At 50.3% G+C, this 17,561-nt stretch overlaps 12 protein-coding genes across 12 annotated transcripts; 5 read left to right on the top strand and 7 right to left on the bottom strand.

The window, feature by feature from the left end:
- Nucleotides 1–294: 294 nt before the first annotated feature.
- Nucleotides 295–1,752, bottom strand: VTP21DRAFT_10098 (uncharacterized protein; the record flags this gene model as incomplete). The annotated part of the gene is made up of 1 exon (XM_069389396.1): nt 295–1,752. One exon carries the CDS (start codon nt 1,750–1,752, stop codon nt 295–297), a length of 1,458 nt encoding a protein of 485 aa, XP_069253824.1.
- Nucleotides 1,753–2,811: 1,059 nt separating this feature from the next.
- Nucleotides 2,812–3,708, bottom strand: VTP21DRAFT_10099 (uncharacterized protein; the record flags this gene model as incomplete). The annotated part of the gene is made up of 4 exons (XM_069389397.1): nt 2,812–3,349; nt 3,414–3,452; nt 3,532–3,564; nt 3,623–3,708. 4 exons carry the CDS (start codon nt 3,706–3,708, stop codon nt 2,812–2,814), a joined length of 696 nt encoding a protein of 231 aa, XP_069253825.1.
- A 1,030-nt stretch (nt 3,709–4,738) lies between these two features.
- Nucleotides 4,739–6,715, top strand: VTP21DRAFT_10100 (uncharacterized protein; the record flags this gene model as incomplete). Its single annotated transcript, XM_069389400.1, has 3 exons — nt 4,739–5,730; nt 5,812–5,947; nt 6,059–6,715. The coding sequence occupies 3 exons, from the start codon at nt 4,739–4,741 to the stop codon at nt 6,713–6,715; spliced, it is 1,785 nt and encodes a 594-aa protein (XP_069253826.1).
- Nucleotides 6,716–7,083: 368 nt separating this feature from the next.
- VTP21DRAFT_10101 (uncharacterized protein) lies at nt 7,084–7,356 on the bottom strand (the record flags this gene model as incomplete). The annotated part of the gene is made up of 1 exon (XM_069389401.1): nt 7,084–7,356. The coding sequence occupies one exon, from the start codon at nt 7,354–7,356 to the stop codon at nt 7,084–7,086; it is 273 nt and encodes a 90-aa protein (XP_069253827.1).
- A 196-nt stretch (nt 7,357–7,552) lies between these two features.
- Nucleotides 7,553–9,468, top strand: VTP21DRAFT_10102 (uncharacterized protein; the record flags this gene model as incomplete). Its single annotated transcript, XM_069389402.1, has 3 exons — nt 7,553–8,523; nt 8,608–8,743; nt 8,809–9,468. 3 exons carry the CDS (start codon nt 7,553–7,555, stop codon nt 9,466–9,468), a joined length of 1,767 nt encoding a protein of 588 aa, XP_069253828.1.
- A 407-nt stretch (nt 9,469–9,875) lies between these two features.
- Nucleotides 9,876–10,881, bottom strand: VTP21DRAFT_10103 (uncharacterized protein; the record flags this gene model as incomplete). The annotated part of the gene is made up of 3 exons (XM_069389403.1): nt 9,876–10,022; nt 10,335–10,635; nt 10,727–10,881. The coding sequence occupies 3 exons, from the start codon at nt 10,879–10,881 to the stop codon at nt 9,876–9,878; spliced, it is 603 nt and encodes a 200-aa protein (XP_069253829.1).
- Nucleotides 10,882–11,169: 288 nt separating this feature from the next.
- On the top strand, nt 11,170–12,332 carry VTP21DRAFT_10104 (uncharacterized protein; the record flags this gene model as incomplete). Its single annotated transcript, XM_069389404.1, has 5 exons — nt 11,170–11,421; nt 11,481–11,577; nt 11,650–11,828; nt 11,911–12,108; nt 12,171–12,332. 5 exons carry the CDS (start codon nt 11,170–11,172, stop codon nt 12,330–12,332), a joined length of 888 nt encoding a protein of 295 aa, XP_069253830.1.
- A 256-nt stretch (nt 12,333–12,588) lies between these two features.
- VTP21DRAFT_10105 (uncharacterized protein) lies at nt 12,589–12,987 on the top strand (the record flags this gene model as incomplete). The annotated part of the gene is made up of 3 exons (XM_069389405.1): nt 12,589–12,610; nt 12,693–12,760; nt 12,841–12,987. The coding sequence occupies 3 exons, from the start codon at nt 12,589–12,591 to the stop codon at nt 12,985–12,987; spliced, it is 237 nt and encodes a 78-aa protein (XP_069253831.1).
- Nucleotides 12,988–13,710: 723 nt separating this feature from the next.
- Nucleotides 13,711–14,440, bottom strand: VTP21DRAFT_10106 (uncharacterized protein; the record flags this gene model as incomplete). The annotated part of the gene is made up of 3 exons (XM_069389406.1): nt 13,711–13,830; nt 13,908–14,038; nt 14,143–14,440. The coding sequence occupies 3 exons, from the start codon at nt 14,438–14,440 to the stop codon at nt 13,711–13,713; spliced, it is 549 nt and encodes a 182-aa protein (XP_069253832.1).
- Nucleotides 14,441–14,924: 484 nt separating this feature from the next.
- On the top strand, nt 14,925–15,238 carry VTP21DRAFT_10107 (uncharacterized protein; the record flags this gene model as incomplete). The annotated part of the gene is made up of 2 exons (XM_069389407.1): nt 14,925–15,021; nt 15,132–15,238. The coding sequence occupies 2 exons, from the start codon at nt 14,925–14,927 to the stop codon at nt 15,236–15,238; spliced, it is 204 nt and encodes a 67-aa protein (XP_069253833.1).
- Nucleotides 15,239–15,294: 56 nt separating this feature from the next.
- VTP21DRAFT_10108 (uncharacterized protein) lies at nt 15,295–15,813 on the bottom strand (the record flags this gene model as incomplete). Its single annotated transcript, XM_069389408.1, has 2 exons — nt 15,295–15,386; nt 15,699–15,813. The coding sequence occupies 2 exons, from the start codon at nt 15,811–15,813 to the stop codon at nt 15,295–15,297; spliced, it is 207 nt and encodes a 68-aa protein (XP_069253834.1).
- A 1,137-nt stretch (nt 15,814–16,950) lies between these two features.
- On the bottom strand, nt 16,951–17,295 carry VTP21DRAFT_10109 (uncharacterized protein; the record flags this gene model as incomplete). The annotated part of the gene is made up of 2 exons (XM_069389409.1): nt 16,951–17,080; nt 17,210–17,295. 2 exons carry the CDS (start codon nt 17,293–17,295, stop codon nt 16,951–16,953), a joined length of 216 nt encoding a protein of 71 aa, XP_069253835.1.
- Between the last annotated feature and the right edge of the window lie 266 nt (nt 17,296–17,561).

Consider the following 17,561-nt stretch of genomic DNA (forward strand, 5'->3'; position numbering starts at 1 on the left):
GCGTTTGTTTGAGTTCCTTGGACTTTGTAAGTCTTAATTTCCCCCACGTATTTCAGCATTGAGCCGGTCCTCATTACTATTCCTTTGCGCTATGCATTTTGAAAACCTATCTCTCGTATGCATTTGATCTTTACCTTTATGCATTTGAGTTTGGCGAATAAACCCGAATTCAAAAAACTTCCTTTCTCTGCTTTTGTGCAAACATTGGATTATATTTCGACAAAATGAGGATTACATATAGATGCATGGGTGTATATGGGATTATTTAAGGAGGAAATAGATCACTGCGAACAATTAGGTGGCACTGGATTTTCCATCGTGCGAATAACGGGCCTGGTAGTGGGTAAGGTGGGGCATCTTTCGACCGATATCGTCGGCGATCTCCGAATTCGACTCTGGAGGGCCGTGATCCTGGGGCCCGGAGGTCGGGCGTAGCTCGAGGTTTGAAGGGGAGCCGTCACCCAAGGGCTCTCCCGAGGTTTCCGACGAGACTTCCTCGAGAATTTGGGTTGAGCCCGCTTCTGAGGCATTGGTCGAGTCGCCTCCGTCCAAGATCTGCTGCTCGAGAAGAGCCTTCTCAAAATCCTCGAGTCGCCTCGACACAGGATTCTCGAGATTGGAGCGCAGGCTATCGAAATGGTGTAGCACCTCACGGGTAAACAGAGGGGATACGACGGTTGGGAAGGAGAGGCTCGGGGAAGAGCTTCGGGCAATGGGTGCAGGTTCGGAAGCGGCGAAAGAGGGAAGACGGAGTGAGCTCACCCTCCATAACCCGTGCTCCATGGCTGGAGGAGGTTCGGACATGGTAAAGTACCGTGAGGTCGGTGAGGTAGGGGTATCCGGGCGAAAACTTGGCCCTTCCATGGCGGTCTCCTCTCCAGGTTCGTCAAGCGTACTCGAATCTTGCTCTGATGGCTCTCCCGCTCCCTCTTCGTCCTTCTTCTCCCTCACGACTATCTCTTGCTCTCCTGATTCCCACCGCTCCTTCTGCTGCGGGTACTCTTCCTCTCCTCCCAATCCCACCACCACCACCCCCTTCTCTTCCTCCTCGTCCTCTCTCTTGCGTACACCCTTTTCTTTCATTATGGTGGCAAGCGGCAAGTTTGAATCGCTTCTTTGGTATCGTTGCTCTCGCTCTTGCATCTCCTTAGCCAGACGCTTCCGCTTCTGAAAATGGTGTCCGAGGCACACAATGCAAGACCCCATCAGTATTGCTATCACTATAAAGGGGGTGATGACCATCAGGACCCCGAGGGGGCCATTGATGGTAAACAAGGGAGAATTGGTGTCAGCGCCGCTGGACTTGGCCGGCGGTGCTGAAACAGAAGAAGACTCTACAAGGGAGTCCGTAGGGGATGGGTCGGTCGGCGAAGGACTCTGGGATGTGGCTTGTTTGTCGGGGACGTCGACGACTGCCCGCAGCTCTGTAATGGCGGGGGCGGGAGCGACTTTTGCAGCCTGAGCTACGAAATAGCCCAGCCCATCGTCGGTGTTAGAGGATGCGCGGGATTGGGTGGGTGCGGGGACGAGACTCGGGGACGGCTGGGCGGATAAGTAGCTGGCAAGGGGGAAAGAGAGGATATAGTCTGCAGAAGGAGAGCCTCGTTTGAATCTGCGACCCTCCCGCAGATAATAGAAATGGCGCGACTCGGGTTTAGAAGATCTCGAGTTGACGCGTTGCGCTGTAGGGAAAGAGTTGGCCGTCATTGGTAGTGCTAAAACAAGCGACGCTAGCAACAGCAACTCCTTCATAGGCTTGCAAGATATTAAGAATACTACACACAAAAAAAAAAGCAAGACGGGATAAGACTATGGTGTGCACTGGTTTTCTTTTTTTTTGCTGCTTTCAAATTGAACAATTTCATCGGCTTAATTTGAAATCAAAGTAACTCTTATCCCGTAATTGGAAGTGAAATTTAGGAGGTCACACGGTAAGTTTTCCGGTTCTTGCGTAATTTCAGCGAGGAGGGAACAAAAATTCGACTACACGAGGGAAGAAGGCAAATAACAAACCATCATGCCCCAGAGTGGGTCTGAAAAGAGTCTAATATGAGCAAAGCACACTCTCTAATTTGTATCGGTAGGAAAAGAGAATGTTTTTATCGAGTGTTGTCATAGCGCAATCGCAAAAGGACGCGCTTAAAAGTCAAGGAGACGCTGTACATTGCCATAAGAGAGCAGTGGTGAAAAAAAAAGAAACCTTGAGAGTTTCTCTGTATAGGAGAGGATATGAAATATATAGGCTAGAAGATTAAAAGGCACGAGAAAGTATGGTACATAATATAAATTGAGAGAATGTATATATTTAGAGGAGGAGGGAGGAGGGGGGGGGAGGGAGGGGGTGAAGGAGGGGGAATAGAACCTAGTGCGGATTACTGGAATGCCGTCGTGCGCGTTCATTGAAACACGACTGGCAAACGGTGAATGTGCGCAATTTCTTGGAATGAAGAGCACAATAATGGCGAGAGCACCACCTGCAAAAGAAAATATGGTCATTGCAAAGCGGCTCAGGGCTCTTGCACTTAGAACAGCGCACACTGGCTAATGCATCTTTTTCGCACCCCTCTTCTTTGCAGATTCTGTAACATGGAAGAGCGAGGGAGAAGTGGGTTAGCGACTCTGTGCGAAGATGAATGAGCATGCATACTTTTGACCCATGGACGTGGAATGACGATGAGCGGTCGGCTAAGGAGAACAGGCGGAAGAAGAGAATTCCAAGCGATTCCCGATGGAGAGGGAGATGGTAAGCTTGGAGGGGGAAATAGAGTAGAGCAAGAGGAGGGTGGGGAAACCAAGGTTTTCCGGGCGAACTTAAAAATGCAGCGGGTCCACGCAAGAGAGAAGGAATTTCATCTTGCCTTTGACGGTGGTCGGGAAATTGCCATCTCTTCCTGGATGCCATCGAGCTGACACTCGAGGGGCGGAGAAGGATGACAGCCGCTTGTCATTCGACATGGCCGCTGCGGGCTGTGAGATTGTTTGTAGGCCCGCATCCTTCCGGTCTGCTCTCGCCTCTAATTTCTCGCCAGAGCTCGATGCAGCTTGGAGCAGGAACCTAATGGGGATGGGTGGCGACCGGGGCAGAAAGTGTTCACGCTCGGCCTGTTCCAACTTACAATTAGGCCTCGCTTGCAGCTTGAAAACAATCCGGGCCCCCTCCATAGTTTGGCTGCAATGCAAGCACCTTCTCTGGCGCTGGGGGGAAGAAAGGAATTTGTCATCCGAAGCTGCAGCCATAAAATAACGAAAAGTAATCCGGCCCCGAGAGCAAGTGGAGTCGGAGAATTTGGCAAAGTGCCGCACGATAAGCCGAACGGAATGGGTGGTTTTCCCACTGCATAGCTTGCGACTAAGCTCCATTCGGCCCCGCAGTGAGAAAAACTTCCCCCTCCTCCCTTGGAAGAGCAAAGTACCGGCCCGCTGCAGTAGCGCTAACGAGAAGGGTGGTCAAGCTGAGGGTGTGTAAGGGCCGAATCAGCCATCTCTCCTTCTCTGCAACCAGTCCTTTCTAGAAAGGCTGACGATCCTCACTCTGCATGCAGCTGCTCCTGGAGGTGCCGCTTGCTTTGAAGGGGCCAACCTCGCCCCCCTGCTCTCCCCCTCTTCTCTGTTATATCCTCACGTTGACTGCTGCCGGTCCTTCTTTTCTTTATCTGCTCCGTCCTCGGCGGAAAGATTGCCGGTGCCAGGATCGAACTCGATCGACATTGATGGTGAGTTCGAACCAGTCGGAACCCTTCAGGCCCATACGGAACAATATTGCACCGAGTAAAAGAGGGTCTTAAGGAGGGGGAGAAAAACCCTCACCATGATGCAGAAGAGCAACTTGAAAATAACTCGCCTAAATGGTTTGTCTCCATCTACATCATCCGCTCACGTCCGACTCAAATAAAACAAGCTGTTACGCTCAACGTCATCCGTTGTCTGCTATAGTCTCCATGCCTGCACACTAGGGCCTCCAGTAGTGCTTCTAGAAGATCCAGCTCCATTCACACGTGTACATCCATGATAATTAAAACGGGAAGGTAATTTTGGAGTTATTAAACCAAGTGCAGCAACCAATGTATTTCCGGTAAGCTCAGATGACCTTAATAGGAGATGATGTGCGGAGGGTAAAGCAAAAAAATCAAGGCCATCGATGTGCGTGTGTTGGGAGGGAAGCCAGATCCCAGCTAAGATTGAGGCGTACGCTTTACACTCAAGGATGCTCGCCATATACCACGGCCAACTAGTTCAAACCAAAGGAAAGAGAAGCGAGTGGCTAAAACAGGCCATTTCCTAGAGTAGTGCCAGGTTATCTGACTCTGAATATGGCCCACACACTCTGGCAGGAGGGTATACCGAAGCCGAAACACCCTTGGTTGCGGACGAAGAGTCTGTTTGGCCGGACAAGAGAGGGTCCTCCCTCAAAATAAGCATGCTGGCTAATCATGGGCTCAATTTATCTCGGTTCGGATTTTTCCTCAAGCAAGGGGGCCTAACACCAAGCATTGCACCCCAATCTCGCGAGGAAAGGTGGCACACTAACACCCAGAGATTTTTGGCTTAGGTCTATCGAGGAAAGAAATCTTGGCTCGCTGCTACCACAAAACAGAGGGATTTTATCGGAGTATACCATGGTAACAACCTATTATGAAACTATTATTACTACCGCGTATAGAACAAATGAGCTTGTCAATATATATCCGCCCTCCCCATTCCCCCTGAGTTTTTTTTTTTGGAACTAGCTCCTGTGAATATGAGATGCTCCATTAGTGACAAGGAGGACGACCTGGGATATGAATACCTCAATGGAAATAAAATCGCCAAGGCCACCTCAGAGGGGCTTGGTGCTCTTTTCTCCCAAATGGAGGCTCTAGAGGAGGCTCTGAATGCGATAAGGCAGAATGCCAGTCTGTCGCCCCAATGTGGGACAACCATCTCGATTCAGAGCCGAGATAATGAGACACTCGCCGAGGGTGGGGATAGACAAAGCTTGCGCGCTGAAAAAGAATGGTGCAATAGCATGAATGGAATGGATTGTAATTTCCTAATGACAGGCAAGGAGCTACGATTTCAGGCCCGCTTATCATCGCTAGGCGATCTACTACGTCTTTTTCGCCTGCACGATATAGAGGTGAAATCATCCCCTTCTATTCCGTTAACCACGGCAAACTCCACTGCGTTGAATGGACAGCCGCAGGGTAATTCTGTTAAACGCTGCTCCATTCTGCTACGGTTTGACCTTGGATTTCAAAATTCCCGCAAGACATCCTCGCTAAATCGGCTTTCAGAGGGTGAGGGGGCTTCGCTATTGCCCCCCAAGCTGGCCGATTTTCTCATTCACGTATATGCCTCCGACTGCTTCTACATGTTCCAACACCCCGATCGTGCGGGATTTCTCGATCGGTACTATGCACGAGCTATCCCCCCCGCGTTGCTCCACCCTGCCCTCGCTTGGGCGGCCGTCCATGTGACCTCGACCCACTTTCGTTCACCCTACAGGAGAAAAATGCGGAAAATAACGGCCTACTTGCTGGAAGAGGCGAGAGCCGCTCTCGCCGATGCTTTCGATCTTCCAGCAGAGGACACCGTGCTTGGGTTGTTAACCATGTGTATTTGTGAGAGCGAAAGGGATAACAATGCAACCGCATTCAAGTATCTGTGGCATGCGGTGGTGATGGCACGGGTATTGCAAATGGACCGGGAGCAAGGCAAGAGTGCGATGGCGGAAGTAAGGAGAAGGATATGGTGAGCATGCACTCGATGTGTGGTACTCGGAGGGTTTTTACGTGTCCTCACCCGCTCTTGTCTGCTGTGTTTGCAATCCAGGTACGCCCTGTGTCTTTGCGATATTTTAGCGACCGTCACCGGCAGCATGGAGTCCCTGATTCCGCTCGAGGTGATATCCTCCTCCACGCCGCCTAGAGTGGTATCGGACGAGAGCGCCGAAGCCGAGTTTCTCCTGGTAAGCGTTGTGCTCTTTGTATCCATGCCGCTGTATATTTTGGTTTCATTCCCTTGGAACGAATGAGCCTATTTTCGTGAGGCTGTGAATCTTAATCATGATACCGTTTAGTGGAACCTTGTTCACGGCGTGGGCTTCCTAGTCCAGATCCTTGACATACCCGATCTCGACTTCACCATGTCGGATGCCGAGATCATCAATTCGTTGAAGCGCGTGAGCACTTTATTGCAACAAAGGTACGACGAGGGCAGTCGGCTTGCGAAGGAAGAGCGATTCAGCCCCCACCCATGGATCTCCATCATTCTGCAAACGGAGTTCTACAGCAGCTGGGGACAGCTGTGGCGTCGCTTCTTGGAAGCAGAGGTCCCGCCGGATCGATTTGACACGCCTTTGATGGGAGAACTACGAAGCGTCGCGCTCCAGGAATCGATTAAGGCTGTCGAAGGCTTCTCCGTGGGCCTTCGACAGGTAGCTGACCTCCGCTCCCTGTGTCGCCTCGTGCAGCTCGACGTCCATGCGAGGGATATCTGTCGCCTACACCGCTGTATTACCAAGCATCATCCGGACCCCCTCGTCCGTAAACGGAGTGCAGCCAGTTTGATAGGGTGCTTGCGCAAACTCCGGGAGCGGTCCGAACGAGACTGTGGGCTGATCAAGCGAATATGTCGAGATTTGGTGGAGGCATTAGAAGTGATGGAGCCCGAGATGTTGATTCTACCTAAGAGAGCAGAGGATGTGCAATTTCGCTTTAAACAGATCGAGTTTTAATCGAATATTAGTCCACTCGATGCACGATAAACACAATACGGATTGAAAGCCGAACAGACATTTTTCTTGTGTATATAGATTTTTAGGCTATTTATTCCTTATCCTTGTCTAGCTTACCCTATTTTTTTTTATTTATTGCATAATCTTCCGCTATCGTTTGTTCCTCAGGCTGGCGACAAACCTGATCATCCAAGTTGTAAGCCCAAATTGTAGATAGTGGAGCATTCGTTGAGCTTTAAGTTTGCCGTGAAGCACGCTGAATCATAGCCTAGAATATGATAATAAAACGGCAAAAGCCCGAGAAAAAGGGCCTTCATCAAGTCCTCTTTCACTATCAGGGGAAAGAATACCCACGGTTAGATTGCAGTTTAGCTGCCACCTAGTTTGTCGTTCAAAGCGATAGCAACTTTAGGTGCGAAAATTTTGATCCAAGTTATGACAAAGGATGGGGCACATGTCGACAGGAAATAGGTGCGATCTTGGCATGAGTGGAAAGAGACGATAATTCGATATTTCCCTAGTGACAGTACCGAAGCCTCGAAAATTTCTCCGCTCCAGAATTCTTCGAGTCGGCTGACATTAGCAACGGGTGACTGTCCGAGCAATCGGCTCCGAGCACGGTTACCATGGGATGCACCCATTCCTTTCGGCACCGGCAAAGGAAAAACGTAGCCGGTTTTCGCACTTGCCATAAAATTTATCCCGCAGAATACAGAATATAAATATGAGAGGGGATCTTGCGCGCACTACGCCCTCAAAACTTTGCTTTTAGATTTATGATATTTCTATATTAGGCCGATTTTTAAGTGCTGACAAGGAAGCAGAATAGTGAAAAGGATGAGCAAGGACTATGTTGATAACCAGGGGGAGATAATAGAGAGTGGCCTTTCTCTCCAGTTGGAGGAAATATTGGCCGAGTTTGAATTGCTAGAGAAGACATTTCGTGGGGTGCAATACATAGATAATACAGAGCTGGACACTGAACTTGCTCTAGCCGTGGATCGGCCTGGTCCGCTGGAGGACAAAGCGAAGCACAATGACGAGAGTGAGCGGAGTTCCGGGGAGACTATGGAAAAATATGGGAGGACTGAGGGCCATGACGAGAGCAGAGTGGGCTGCCAGCTTTTAATGACGGGAAAGGGGCTGCAATTTCAACTTCGACTCTCCACTTTGGGAGACGTCCTGCGGCTCTTTTGTGCCAAGGACCAGCAGGTCTCCATAGGCTCCTCCCTTCTGGGCGACTTTGAGCTGCGTGCTGACGGCAAAATGCCTCGATGGAGCACCTCAACTAGCCGTTGCACGGTACTATTTCGCCTTGGCCGGGAGTTTCAGAATACATCGACCATGGTCGGAGCCGACTTGCATCCGCCCCTGCCGCCCCGACTTGCGGATTTTCTTTTTCACGTTTACGCGTCGAATTGCCTCTATATTTTCCAGCACCCTGATCGCGCGGAGCTACTGGAGCGCTACTATAGCCGATCTCTTCCGGCCACCCTGCTCTACCCGGCTCTGGCCTGGGCCGCCGCCCATACAGCCGCATCTCATTCTCGCATCCCATATCAAAAACGGCTTCCGGAGCTGATCCCGGCTCTCCTGATGAAAGCGAAGACCGCGATCGAGGATGCGTTCGATATCCCAGCTGAGGATACCGTGTTGGGCCTACTGACGATGTGGGTACACGAGAGCGAAAATGGCAATACGGCAAGTGCACACATGTATTTGAAACACGCGGTGGTCATGGCAAGGATATTAAACATGGAACGAGAGCATGGTAATAGCTTGCACTCTGAAATGAGAAGAAGAATCTGGTAAGCGCACTTCCCGGTGTTCATGCTGTCTTGGGACAAAAAAATCCCTAAATAAGATGGGATTGCGCTGATTTTTTTACAAAGGTGTTCCCTGTGTGTCTGCGATCTACTGATGGTTGCCACCGAGAAAACGGAGCCGCTCATTCCTCTCGAGACCATCCTAGTGTCGCCTCACCCCAAGGCCATGCCGGGCGAGGGCCCTGAGACGGAGATTTTCCTGGTACCTATTCTTCTAGCAATCGCTCCATCGAGCATCAATCCATTCATCCCCTTTGCTCTTAATAGATGGTCATTGTGCACATGATCGGGTTCTTCACGCGACTCTTCGAGATCCCCGAGCTCGATCTCACCCAACCGGACAGCGAGGTTGTTTCCTCATTGGTGCGCGTCTCCATTCTATTAAAACAAAGGCAGCTTGAAGGGCGGCGCCTTATCCACGAGAAAAGATTCGCATGCTACGAGTGGGCCGCCGCCAATGTGCATGCAGGTTTCAATAATGGCTGGGGGCATCTATGGCGCCGCTTTTTGGAGGCGAGAGTTCCCCCCGAACGCTATCATTCGCCTTTGATGCGCGAGTTGCGCGACATTGCCGTTCAGGAATCGGCCAAAGTGATCCAGCAATTTTCAAGCGGCCTGCAAGAGGCAGCGCGCCTTCACTCGTGGTGCCGCCTCGTGCAGCTCGATGCCCACGTGCAAGACATCTGTCATCTCTTTCGGTGTCTTTCCAAGCATCTCCCCGGTCACCCGATCTACATTCAAAGCGCACTGAGCTTGGCAATATGCGTGCGGACCCTTGGGGAGCAGCCGGAGAAGGACTACGGGGTGGTGAAGCGCATTTGCCATGAATTGGTGAAAACCCTGGAGGCCACCGAGCCTGGAATGCTGCGCTATGCCGAGAGGAAGGAGAAAAGACATTTTCGGTTCAAATCAATCCAATTCCCCTAGGCAGCTCACCCCCCCCCCCCCCGTTGGCCGGTAGTCCTTTGGCCAGTATGGCCTTTGGTTTCAGCCCTCCGGTTTGTAACGAAAGCTTGCTCGAGATTCTTGTTTCACTCTCCGTCGGGAAAAACGCGCCGGGACCGCTTCGCACTTATGATTATATTGGACCAATTGAAACGGTGCAGAACGCTCTCTAAAATTAAGCGGGGGGATAATTATAGCGGTGCGTTTATCTCTACCGAGCTTCTATTAGAATCAGGTTAAGGCGAGCCAAACACGGATCCGTCTGCAAAGGAATCCAGAAATATAGAGTTGGATTCTAGGCCAAGGCATGAAGAGACCCGGCAGGCTCGCCACGGTGGGCCGGCTCGATTCCGGCCTCTCTTCGAATCCTTGTTTCTCACTCTCTTCACTTATTTTTGGATTCGTCCTCGCCTCCCCTCAGCCATCCGCCAAAGGTTTCGCGCCACCGACTGGGCAAAATTTCCCGTTCCAACGACTCTAAATTGGGCCACCTTAGGGATCAAATCGGCTGCGTTATGCTGGGGCAGGGGATGGGCCTAGTATTTTGCACTCCAGAGCACTCCATTTCAATAAAGATATGCTCAGGTCGGCGGGTTTAGTTTTGTTATCTTTTATTGAAAATCGAGTATACACAAGTTAGAGGTGAAAATACACAAACTACATGGTAATAACAGGAAGTGACTAAAGGTACAGGCAGAGATGACATTTACAATGGGGAAGGGGAGAGAAAGAAGGTGGGAAGACACGACCCCGACGAAGATTGAATCCTTCCAAAACCAAACAAAAACCAAGAATACCCGAGGACAAGGCCCATCTCCCCAATCGACTCACGAACCTGCCTACCACACCTGATAGGAGAAGGGCCGCCTCTCGCTCTCCCTCCTGCTCGCTTGTCCCGGCATCACAAAGGCGGGGGCCACCGACTCCAGATCCCTCGCGCCAAACGAGTACATCTTTTGCCTCATATTCTCCAGGCGCTTGAGCCGCCTCTGCCGCCTCCGCCTCCAAGCCCATACGCCTACAAACACCGCGCCCACCACCGCGACGGCAAGGATCCCTCCGACGATTCCTCCGATGACATGAGAGCTGTCACGGGAATAGCGGGGGGGATGTTCGGGGGGGCGGGAAGCCAGGGTCTGTTGTTGGGCCCTGGACACGGCGGGAGTGGGGGGGGTCTTGATCTCCGGATGCCGTTGCAGTTCGGAATCGATCGCGGGTAGCCGGAGAGAGGGCTGGCGACGTCACCGCTGGCGGGAGGGTGGGAGTGCGGAGCACGGCTGCGGAGGCAGAGCCGAGCGGGAATCTTGTGGGAGCGTTTGTGGAAATCTGGACTATGATCGAGGTCCTGTAGAGAGTGCTGAGTTGCACGGAGGGTGGGGTAGAAAAACTTGACATTGGCGAAATCAGTGAAAAGGGGGGCGACTTCACACGGGTAAAGATGGCATTATAAATACATAGATAGATCAACCACGCTCAAGAGCGTAGAAAAAAAAGAAAAAAAAAAGCAGAGATGGGCGAAGTGCACCCGACAAGCTGGAACAAGAGGAGGAAATCTTACTGGAGTGCTCAGGCCGGAAGAAACCTGGGATGCGCAATGGGAATCTCTGCCTGATTTGCCACCCGAGAAATTGCCCAGCTTTGTAAACAATCGATAAAAAACGAGTCAAAAATAGAACCGATTCCATGTTACGCATTGGTCTCGATCATTTCACGCGATGCTCATACTCAACCGCCCCCAAATCCATCAAACAGACGCTGCTTGAGGCGGTCGCCCCCGGAAAGGAGCTCTCCAACCGAAAGCGCTTCAATCTCATCCGGCCCGATCCATCCATTGTGCGGGAGATTGCGGAGGAGGGCCATGGGCTGGATCGGCGCCACTACACCGATCACTTGAAGAAGAAGCGGAAGCGGGGAGAAAATGCAGAGGATGTCCATGTAAGTCTGAATGGGTTGTGGGCAGGATTCAGATCTGATTGATTGATTCCCGCGCGTAGTTTCCGAGCATCCACTTCTTTGCCGGGGCCAAGCTCCCCTCCTCTTTCCCTCCCGAGAGCGAGCCCGAGATTGGGTTCGTGGGACGTTCTAATGTTGGTACCTATCTGCAGGCACTAATCTCTGTCCAATTTGGCATTACAACCCCCATTGACCCTATGCTCTATGTAGGAAAGTCGAGTCTCATCAACACCCTTGCCAATTCCACCGTGGTCCGCACCAAAGACAAGCCTGGGGTGACCCAGCAGATTAATTTCTTCGGCGCCAACGGGAAGTTCACGCTGGTGGATATGCCCGGCTATGGATTCGCCTTTGCAACCGAGGAAGCACGGGCACAATGGTGGGAGTTGGTAACCCAGCCAAAACCTATTTGTTTCCTCCCCTCTCCCGGGAGATGCTAGTGGAGCTAACCCGAGTTTATGTGTTGGATAGATGGAAACCTTTGTCGCGACAAGAAAAACACTCAAGCGCATCTATGTATTGCTGGACGCGCGGCATGGCTTCAAGCAAGCCGACAAGGCCTTTCTCGACGTACTAGATTCAAAGCGGGTTAAGTGGGAGGTGATCTTAACCAAGTGTGACCTTGTTCTGCCGCCTGATCTCGCGCGGCGACACTGGCTTGTAAGTCAGGTAGGATTGGTATCTTGTTTATCCCTTCCCTGGCCCTTGTTCTCACGTGTGTCTATGGTTAGGAGGTGAGCGAGTATAGACATGCTCTGAAGCGGGTCATGATGGTAAGCGCCCACACCGGCGCGGGCATAGACAAGGTCAGAAAGGATATCCTGCACAATGTCGGCTATCACCTTCCCTCTGCCTTGTCCGGTTCGAAAAGGAACCATCCTCCAGAGAAATAAATAGAGGCCATCTTCACACCCCTATATGAAATACAATTCGAATTAGTCAAATTGCTGAACATTAATTGCAGTTTTCGAAGACCAATTCTTCAAATGGAAGCTTGCCGATCATTTCCTTATGTGTGTTCGTGTGAACCATCGGCGTACTAGGATAACGGCCAAATGAATTTTTCTTTTCTCTCTACGCTATTTGAGCATTCTTCTCGAACCATTTTTACATACAGAACAGCCTAGCTCTCTTGTCCTTTATATCATCATGTCGTCGAATCAGCAACAAAGTAGTAGTATTCGCTTTGAATTCATCTGTATCATTTCCCATGACAAGGCTGTAACTGATCAATCGTATCCATGACTATGTAGACAAACGCTACGAACCCGCCCAAGAGCGCATGAACTTCACAACAGAGCCGGCCTCTATGCCCAGAGCTGTATGCAGCTTTCCTTCATGGAGCAGTTTGATGTCTTCCATCTTGTTTTTCTTCAAACTCAACCCTCTATTTTGCAATAGTCATTCCAGCAACAGCCGAATCTGCCGCAACAGCAGCCTTCCACGCAAAATTCGGGAGAACGACGCCGCTCCTGGGTGAGGAGAGTGAGCGATCACATGATGAGCAACACAACCAACCTGTCGGACGAAGTGCATTTTCTTGGCTGAAATGCAGGGCATTACTCATGCTCATGGGAGCGACCCTCAATTCTTTTCGTTTAGTACATGAATGGATTTTTATTTTATTTCTTTCCCACCCATAGTGTAAGGTTCAGTGTCTGCTGGCCCTTCTCGCCAGATGTTTATTTTTTTGTTCATATTTCACATCTCTCTGGAATCTATTGTATGTAAAGGAATGAAGTCGAGTATATATATATATATATATATGTAGTTAATACGCATCTGAGCCTCATCATGAGAAAAATAAAGATACATGGACACTAAATAGGAAAAATATACAATAAAGTAATAGCCTAGAAGAAAAGATTTTTTGAAATAAAAAAGTACGAAAGAAAGATGTTTCGGGTTCAGGTATATTCTTGTTCCTCCGAAATGAGAAAAGAGAGCGAGAAGGAGAGGAAGAGAATAAAAGGAGAAAGAAACATCAAAGAGCGATGGAGTGGGGGGGGGGGGAGAAGGGGAACACAGAGAAAAGGATTTTGCAAGGAAAGAGTTATAATACAAGAGAAAAGGGCGTAATTTTGAACAACTGACTGAAAACAAAAGTCTAAGCAAAGCCAACGATAAATAGCAAACTAAGAGAATAAAGAGTGCACTAATGTTTCAAAAGCCCAATAATAGGCGATTCAAGGTGGAAATGTCCGCTGACCATATTTATCCTTCTCCGTCCGGGACGGAGGGCAAGCATCTCCGGATGCCAACGGTCGCACGCTATCGCTGGCCAATGGCATACCATATCCCGGGAGCGATATTGGGGTAGGCGTGTGCACCGGGGTAGGTGTGGGGGTAGGGGTGGGGGTGGTGAGGGGGTCGGACGGGAGGTGAGGCACACTATGAATAGGTGAAATTTTCGGTTGTAGCGGTGAACTACTATGTTCAGAGGGAGAGAGAAATAGGGGTGGACAGACCTCATGCGGGTAATCCGAGCTCTCGAGCCCGAGTTGGGTCGGTGAAGTCTGGTCGGAGGGTCTCCTGTCCCCGGGCTCATTGGCGGCATTGTTGAGGATGTATTGTAGGCTGGCCTTGCTGGATGTTTTCTCTAGAATAGGCACAGAATGTATTAGGAATGAGAGGTTTTGAATTTGGAGGGAAGAAAAACAACTGCCGAGGAAAATGGACATGGTCATGCATGTAGACAAGTACCTTGGGTCTGCACCCGCTTTCGATAGCTGCGAGTTGCCCGCTGGTTGCCCTGCTGTAGATACCGGGCATACTTTTCCGGGTTTTGCTCCTTCATGCGTTGGCGGTAACGCTGCATTTTGACGGCATTGCTGCTGCTGTTGTGAGAGGGCGGGGAGGATGTCGTGGTCGGCGATTGCGATCGGCCGGCCGAGGCAAGTTCCATCTGAGACTCGGCGGTGGGCGAAGTGGCGGAGGTGGTAGAGGTTGCAGCGGGAGGCATAGGGGGGGAGGAGCGGCGGCGAGGACGGTTACTTCGCATGGCACCTAGGTGGTAATGCGGCTAGGGCAAGAGGAATTCGCTAATGGTTTGGAGGCGCTTATCCAATGACCAATGCGTGTGGATGGGTGAGGGGAAGTAACGAAGAGGAGTGATGGCCGGGCTGTGAAGGAGAACGAAAAACACAAAGCGGGGAGAGGAGAGGAGAGGAGAGGAGAGAGAGAAGAGGAGAGGGGGGAGGGAGAGAATATCTCACGAGTTATATATAAAAATAACACAGACAACGAAACTAAGCGAAGAAAGGTGGAGAACTACTCCAGTTCGCCTCATGTCTTTGCCTTGTTTTTTCCCCCTTTGCATCTTTTAATAATATCCTTAATACTAGTCTCCGAAGTTTCCCGCACTGCTGGACGATTCTTGTTCCGAAGCAGAGACAAGCGATGTGGAACCATTACCAAGAATCGCAGAAAGTTAGGTGGACAACTTATCTATAGTTCATACTTTCACGTGTTTCACACTTGACAAAATGCGGGGACTTTGGCACGGCTTAAGCAACCATAGGAAGCCCATATTTTCCCATAAACGGCAATCTTCCGACAGGCCAGCGAATGGCGGCGCGGATGGTAATACTCTATTTGAGGATGAGAAACATTATGTTGGGCTGTTCATAAAACACAAATCGGATGTTTTGGCCGTGGTTTGACTCAACTGTCAATTAAACGCTTCATTTTAGAATGGAACCGAAGTCGCAGATGGAAGGAAAAGCTGCTAATGACGGAGGTGGTGGAGGAGGAGGAGGAGGAGGAGGGGCAGAGGAGCCAAGCAATCCACAGACGCTGAGGCAGCCCGGTGATTAAGCGGGCCCTCCTCTCTCCACCCTCCAATTCTATTTTGTATTACTTCATCCAATATGCCGCCTCGAGGGCTCCTGACGCACTGCTCAGCGCTTCGAGATACGATCTACGTATCACAAGCCGCATGAGATAACCTAAACCGGAGCCACCATGGCATGGGGCCGGCCGCCGCCTCACGATTGAGAACCAGAGCTCTAATTCTCATCGCGCTCTCCGGCCGATTGCAATCGGCCCTCCAAACCAGAACGGGGAGAGAACAAAATAAAATCTCGTCGGCTTCTTCTTCTCTTTTCGTTACTCTTCTAAGCACACTCTCTGACCAGCACTCGTGTCCGGTCTTGAAGCACGGTACAGGAATTCCATCTCAGCTCTGGCACACGCCCGATCCCTTTCCCCATGCCACTCACCCCCTCCCTATATCATATGCTTATGGCCCACTTCGAAACCGCTTTTTCGGTGGCCCCAGCCTAAGCCGCGGCTAAGCAGGCGGAGGAGGAATTGGGGCGAGGAGGGGACCGGTGGGGCGGAGAGTCGATAGGCTGGAGATGGCGCGACAGCCATGCCTTTCGTGGCCAAGAGGGGGTTTCGCGGTGCGCTCGCTGAGGCAAAAAAAAAAGACACGCCTACCGGCGCCGATGCCCACAATTCATAGATCTGTTTGATCTAGGGATGATGGCTTTAGGGGAGCAAAGACCAACTTGAAAGGGTAAAGAGTTCCACGGGAAAAATAATCCAAGAGCGGTTGACAGGTCGGTTCCGATATGGGAACTCGCTTTACTAATTCTGTTTCGTGTGTGACTATTCAAGGATAAAAAAAGCGATTCAAACATTAAGAATGTGTTCAGAAGAAAACCCTCACAGGAGTAATTTCACCTGCCTGCAAAATAAAGTCGTTAATAGAATCTTTATTGATCCCGCAAACTCATTGGCGTCGATCCACCTTTAATTATGTAACCTCTCTAACTGCTTAATTCGAATCCAAATTAAAACCACCGGCCCACCGTCTCCGGCGACATGTTTCCATTCCATCTCGAAGATGGGCAAGATAACCAGTGATCACGCAGAGCAAGTTGAAAGACATGTTCGCCACTATCGTCCCCTCCTCCCCCCCCGTTTCCATAGTCTAGGCCAATCAGGTCTTGCTTGGGCTCTCAATATAACAGCATTCAGAAGATGCAGGTATACCAATCGCGCACGGGATGCTTGCTCCAATGCAGCCTGATTAGAGCATGAGGAGAGATGGCCGCTTCAAGAATGTTGTGTACCATCTAGATTGGCTTTTTTGTAATTTGTTTGTAACTTGTTTTTTTTTATTCCCTCAACTTTGGGGACCAGCTCGCGTGGAGTCCAGCGTGAGATCCACGCGTGAGCTTTTTCAGATAGCATCTCAAGATAACAATCGGGAATGAGGCCATGGGTGCAAAACGCACAAAAAGGCTTTTGACGATGGCGTGATTAGAGAATGAAAATGCTGAGCGCTTAGCATGTGAGGACCTCTCCAGGGAAAAACGAGACTTCATTCAAAGAAGGGTTCTCCAATAAGCTGAAAAGATGAGGGGTAGCAGGGGGAAGGGTGGGGGGTCGAGAAGGAAAGAAGTGTTCTATTGGTTTCCACTTCCAATAGGTTTTACAGAGAAACATAAAGAGGCCAAAAAAAAGCAACCAAAGATAATATATTAAATACTCCAAGTCAGCACTTTATTTGCGTTCGAAATAAGACGACCCCCCAATGAAGGACACGCTGATGTCGAATGCGCGTTCTCCCGCATTTAAATATGACTCCACAGCCGATCGTACATCTTTGTTCTCAATCTTGCTAGTTGCGGCACTACATAGCATTAGGAAATTTAGCGGTGAGAAAGAAAGCTGCACAGCATGTAAGAGGGTAGAGCAATGAGGGGGCGGAAGGGAGCGGAGCACGGAGTAATCTGAGAATAATAGACGTTTCATTACTTACGTTAGCCCAGTGGAGCGTTTAATGCCAGCAAGTGCTGTGGAGATCAACAATGCATCCACAGCATAGTGGACGATCCTTCCGAACATAATGGCTTGTTAATGGGATATAGAATCGTATATAGATCTGGATGTCAGAGATGGAGATCGCGTTAGGGAGGCAATTACGTTAGCTAGCTGTGAGCTGTTAGGATGGATGTCCTTGTATTCTGAGAATGAATCGATCGAAAGTTGATGTCATGGAGCAAAGAAACCACTCAAGTCAGGAGGGGGAGTGCTGCGCCCCTTGGTCTCCAAAGGGTGAGCAAATCCGTTTTTCATCCTTATCCTTGACAAGTAGTCGGAAAGTTTGGGTC

Source organism: Calcarisporiella thermophila (genome assembly GCF_041956535.1).
Source record: "Calcarisporiella thermophila strain CBS 279.70 unplaced genomic scaffold VTP21scaffold_6, whole genome shotgun sequence".
Taxonomy (NCBI): domain Eukaryota; kingdom Fungi; phylum Calcarisporiellomycota; class Calcarisporiellomycetes; order Calcarisporiellales; family Calcarisporiellaceae; genus Calcarisporiella; species Calcarisporiella thermophila.